The 5615-nt window shown below is 36.6% G+C and overlaps 1 protein-coding gene across 1 annotated transcript in view; it reads right to left on the minus strand.

Annotated features, from left to right (window-relative positions):
• mslnb (mesothelin b) overlaps positions 1-5374 on the minus strand; it is a gene marked incomplete at its 5' end in the record, with an annotated part of 32594 nt that extends 27220 nt beyond the window's left edge. Inside the window, 7 exon segments of the mRNA XM_014015840.1 lie at positions 493-731; positions 810-884; positions 2741-2941; positions 3654-3766; positions 4657-4760; positions 4856-5055; positions 5258-5374. Coding sequence (XP_013871294.1) covers positions 493-731; positions 810-884; positions 2741-2941; positions 3654-3766; positions 4657-4760; positions 4856-5055; positions 5258-5374 — 1049 coding nt within the window.
• Positions 5375-5615: the final 241 nt, after the last annotated feature.

Genomic DNA, 5615 nt, shown 5'->3' on the forward strand with positions numbered 1-5615 from the left:
AGACTTCTGAGTTCTGGTGCATTTGTGTGTGCGGGGGTCATTATGTTACCGCTATGCGATATCTAGTTTGAATTGTAAAATGGTTTTAGTTACATTTTAATAAATTTAAAAAAAACACGTATATTTTAGACACTAGTTGGCCTGTGAATTGATTTCAGATATTACAAAAACTTAATGTCTGGATTAAGTGCTGCTTTCAGGAAACGGTTTCGAAAACAGCAAACATTTCATAAATCTCTTTTGCTGAATTTAGTTGATGAGATTTATATTTATGCCGTTTTACTTTGCACACAGATATCTCATGGTGATTTTTACAGATAAGCAAATGATTAATTGCAGTAACTGTAATCTGATTATTTCAAAAAACTATAATTCGTTGTAAAAACATAACCACAGCCAAAATCACTGAATGGAAAACTGTAAATKTAGAATAGGAGTTCATGAGAAGTAAATACGGACGAGGCAGATATTTAGTTCATTTGCTGGACTCACAACAGCTCATGGAAAGCGAGTGTGATGTTTTGGTGCAAGAGGTCTCCTTCATTTGGCCAAAACCTTTGTAGGACTGGGATGACGACCAGTTGGTACCAGTCCTCGACGTTCGTCACGTCAAACTGCTGCGTCTCTAAAACACCTGTGTTCTTCTGCTCGTAAACGTTGGCCAGCTCAGCCAGCGTGAAGTTGAGCAGGAACTGGGTCAGAGTGGTGCTTTTTATTTCAGATARATTCCTCTGTGGAAACAAAAGGAGAGGAACTCGTTTGATCGAACACAATCTGACAATTAGCCCGTCAAGTTAATTACTGCTTACCTGACTGGTGAAGGAAACAAACTCATGGGCAAAACTCCCGATCGTTGTGAACGCCGTCTTGAAGCCACTAACAATCTGTGCAAGGAGAAAAAGGTGGAAAATGAAACATCTCATTTTGTTATTTTGTTTTTAAACTTTAATTGTAGAATGTTGCTTTGAAAGAAATGGTAAAAGCTATTGAAATTGCAGGACCACCTGTATTTTAGTGTACATGTCCTCAGAGAAAGAGCTGAAAACATCTGGATAAACTGCCTTTTTTTGTCTTTACATGTCAACATGCTGTGACTGGKCGAATTGAGCCTGGCACCAATCCTGTGACCAGTCACACATTAAATAAAAAAAACGAATCAAAAAGGGAGTGATATGGAGAGAAAGACAATTTGAGTTTTGCAAGACCCACATCACATTAAAGAAGACTTGTGTTTTACAAATTAGGAGTGTTTTAGCAGCAGATAGTTTGTTTTAGCTTTTATTYGACATGCAGGGCCTGTAACAGCAACAGAGAACCACTTTATTTCAAACACGTATACAAAACAAAACAAAAAAAATGATAAAAAGTGAAAACAAAATCAACAAAATTAACATATTTGAAAATGAATGGGAAGAAGTCAAAAACTTATTTAATCCCACCCTTCTCCGAAGCTTATTAACAAAAAATAATAGTACATTCTTCTTTTTCCTTATTCTAAGTTGCAATTTCATAAAGATTAAAACAACAATCTGTTTACCTAGAATTTTATATAATACCAGAATATATTTTTAAACGTAAATGTACATCTACATGCAGTGTATATGCATGCACACATAAATGTATGCATACACACATTTATTGCAGAACAAATAAAAAAGACAGAAAACAATGACTGTTAAATGATTGTTTTATCAGCGACAATGCCTGACTTCAATTTTTAGAAATCAGTTTTAGAGCTGATCCTGCTTTGAAGAGCTTTTAGCTCGTCTTACCTGAGAAAACCTTTGTCTGAAACTGTGATTTCTGCTGCAGGTAAGATACTAACTACTAATAACTTCTCTACACAACAGCACTTCAAACGAATTTAAACTATCAATTTAAGTCAGAAAGAAATCTAGCTCTGTGGAACCTCCTTTTTATTGCATTCACCCTCAAAACAAAAAAAATGTATACAAACTGGACAGAACAGTTTGGATAAGTATGAGAGGCAATTTAGGCCATAATTCAAACTTGCTCTCACATGTACTATCAAACTCTTCCACATTTACTATCAAACTYTCTCACATTTACTATCAAACCCTYTCACATTTACTATCAAACTCTCTCATACATATTATTGTGCTTTCAGTTTTGGAGCACGTTCTTTAAACAAAAGATTCTGTGACGTCACTTGAGTTCAGTGTTTTGTTGGGATTCTTTAACGTCTGTTATTGTTTTGCCTTGACTTTAAGCTGATTTTAGACAGACGGCATTGTACATTGATAAAGAATGAACCTGACTGACTGTGAGAAATATATCCACTGAGGATGGGAGAGAAACTGAAGTCCTGTAAAATGAATTCTGTTGAAGCCACAGATGTTTTGAAACCAGTTCATTTCAGCCAACCGTGTCACTGAAGTTCTTTCATGCTGGCTTCACATCAGATAAAAGACACCTTTGTCTTGTTTAGTACAGTCTGTGTTGAACAAAACTAACAAAGGTTTTTCACTGACTGAACAAAAACAAAWGTAATGTCCAACTCCTGATTTTCCTTTATCTGACACAAAGGTTTTTTTTAAACAAAAAGAGGAGTGAGCAGAGAAAACAYATTTACTCTCTGTGTCTTTATTGAAATTAATTTTCAGACATGAATCATGAAGYTGTAAAAAGTCACTATTATAAGATTTGAGGAGATTATATAAAACGTAAATAATATCAGGTCAATCTAAGAATACACGAGATATAAAGTCTGCCGTCGTACCTCTGAGAGGCTGCTGTGTGAAGAGTAGGGATTGTACGTCGAAGGTAACCCTGTGAGGTTTCCAGAGGGCGGAGGAGCAGATTCTCCTGTCAACAAGCTGTTGAAGATCAGMGACAGGGTGCCGTTGTCCAAGTTTTGCACCTCAGGACTCAGGAGGAGCTCCGCCTTTTGTGTTGGAGACAGCAGGTGGAGAACCTCCAACTGAGAGGAGAAACACAGGAAGTGAAGACAAAAGATCAAGAGAGGACCGGGAGTTAGACGAGTGAGAGAGTCATAATATAAAAAAACAAAAAATTAAAAAACAAGCAGAAACACATAATGTACCTGGTACTTACAGTGCACATACTGTACCAAGGATGTATGGCAGACAATACATCTACTACATGCCCCATAAACACATAGTACATAATCAGTACACTACCTGGTATCCTGTATGTATCAAGTATGTGCCTGGTACTTGTAAGGTACACACTGCGTACTGACAGGGGAATTATTAGATACGTAAAGAGTACTTACAAGGCACATAAAGGAAACATACTGGGCACATATTGGTACACTGAGCATATACAGGGTRCTAAAAGTTACATATTAGTTACTTACAGGATACAGACAGGGTACATACCTAGTACATGCCTAGTACCTATAGTGTATGYACTGGGTACATGCTTAGTACTTTGGGTAATCGCAGGTTATGGCTTGGTACTTATCGGGTATGAGGTACATTTGCTGTGAATGCAGGGTAAAAATGACTAGATTAAACAGCCTGGTTTCTTTGTGTATACCTGTACCAGGTAAGTACCAGAGAAGTATCAGGTACCAAGCTGTTTTACTACCAAAACAYATAAAATAAAGTATTTTTGAACACATCCTCTGTTTTCAAATGTGACAATGTCTAAAGACAAGTTGAACTCACTCCACTGAAGACCATGTTGATGGTAGAGAAGTCCTCCAGTCGGGCCATGGCTCTGAAGGAACCAAAGTTCTTCATCAGCCAGTCTTCACTGCTTTCATCCGGGTTCACACAACCTGTACAGAAAACACACTCATTCAACAGGAGATCAGATTAAATCAGCKTTCATGCATCAAACCTGGCAGTAAAACTTTAACTGCTCTATTTTTGTAAAGTGATGATGGTAAAATCATTATTTATAAATTTATTTCATTAATCTAAACAAAAAATAATCTATATGCAATAACTAAAAAACAGAGTACATCAAGCCCTGAATGAAAAGGACGCAAAGAGAAGCAAAAAAAAAATCCTTATATCTGCCACTTGTTTCCAAAAAGAAAACTTCAAACAAACAAAATCAAGCTTGAACAAGCTCCAAATTTGAAAACAATAACAAATTAAAATAAAATAAAATAAACTCAAGTATCTCCATCTTATTTCCACTAAATATTCCATGATTTCATATATTCCCAATAAATTTGACTAAATCATATTTTTGAATATCTTGTTTTAGAAATGTTTACATCAGCATCAAGAGAATTCCACAAATGTTCTCTGAAACGCAGCACCTCTTCAGACTGGTTCAAAATGAACAATGTTTGGATCATGTTCTTATTTTTACTTTGACTTTGATGTTTTCATTTTTCTCTTATCATCAAGGTTTTCTGTTTTGAAGCTCCCACCACTTAAAAATTATTATTTACACATCCTTGTTTGTACATTATTTCAGTCTTTAATATGTTGAACGTGTTAGTTTCATATTTGTGATTTTGCCACATAATTGATCGTCTATATTTTATTTATCATACAAAGAAAAAAGTCTGTTTCATTCCTAAATCTGGTGTTTGCCGTCAACTCAAACATCAAATTGTRCTTATTTTGTTGAGCTTATTACAGCAGACTAGATGATGTGTATTTTGTATTTTACATTAATTCTAAGTTTCATTGTTTTGATTTTAAACCTTACCAGCAACTCCATCTCCAGAGAGGAAGGGGTAGATGAAGAATGAATAGATCCACTTCTGTCTGACTGGACTYAGCTCAGAGTAATGCTGACTGAGCTCCTTCAGGCTGCAGGGAAATAAAAARGAAAGAATGATAAACAGAAACGATTGTCACGAAAGCATCTGCCATTCAAGCATTAAAGAGACAGAACTAGAACACACATGGTCTGATAGGTGGAGCAGCTGAAATTCTTGGTGCTGAGGCAYGACAGGAAGTGTTTGTTGATGGACTGCAGCAGAGGCTTGATCTTGACCTCCACCCACATCTGGACCAGAGCTTCGTTCTGCAGAGGGTCTGCCCCAGGCTTTAATTCCAACGCTCCTGTCAGGCTCAGGAGAGGCACGTCTGTCATGCTGGATTTCTGCAGCAGCAACAAGTTGTTAAAAACACTTGCTTATAAAGTGAGGATTTAGTGGTTTAAAGATTAAAAACAAATCATTGATGCAGTTTAATTTCATTGCAAGTCCTTTTCTTGACGTGACATGGCAATAGAAGCTGCAGCGGTCTGGCCTAACTGGAATCTGAGCAACATTTCTTGACTTCAAGTGTCAGCACSATCATACCATGAAGGTGTAAATGTCCCACGTTGCTTCAAGCATCTTTTTCAGGTTTCGCACGTGTTCTTTACCCGTGTCTGTTGAGGGCAACCCGACACACTGCAGGAAGCTGGATGTTGCATCCTTTCRTTCGAAGACATGAAAAGAACGCGACAAACAAGGAAGTCATTTGTTGTGATTGTGTTCTAATGTGTCAACACACACAAAACGTTAGCATCATTCAGGACATTCTTTACTAAAACAATGCATTCTGCCAAAGTTATTTCATGTCATCTAACTGTGCCAGGCTGATTTATTTTAGTTGGATTGATTCGACTCATGTAAAAAAAACTTTTATTTTTTAAACTGATAATCATATTTGCTT

This window comes from Austrofundulus limnaeus, unplaced genomic scaffold, assembly GCF_001266775.1.
Source record: "Austrofundulus limnaeus strain Quisiro unplaced genomic scaffold, Austrofundulus_limnaeus-1.0 Scaffold135, whole genome shotgun sequence".
NCBI lineage: Eukaryota > Metazoa > Chordata > Actinopteri > Cyprinodontiformes > Rivulidae > Austrofundulus > Austrofundulus limnaeus.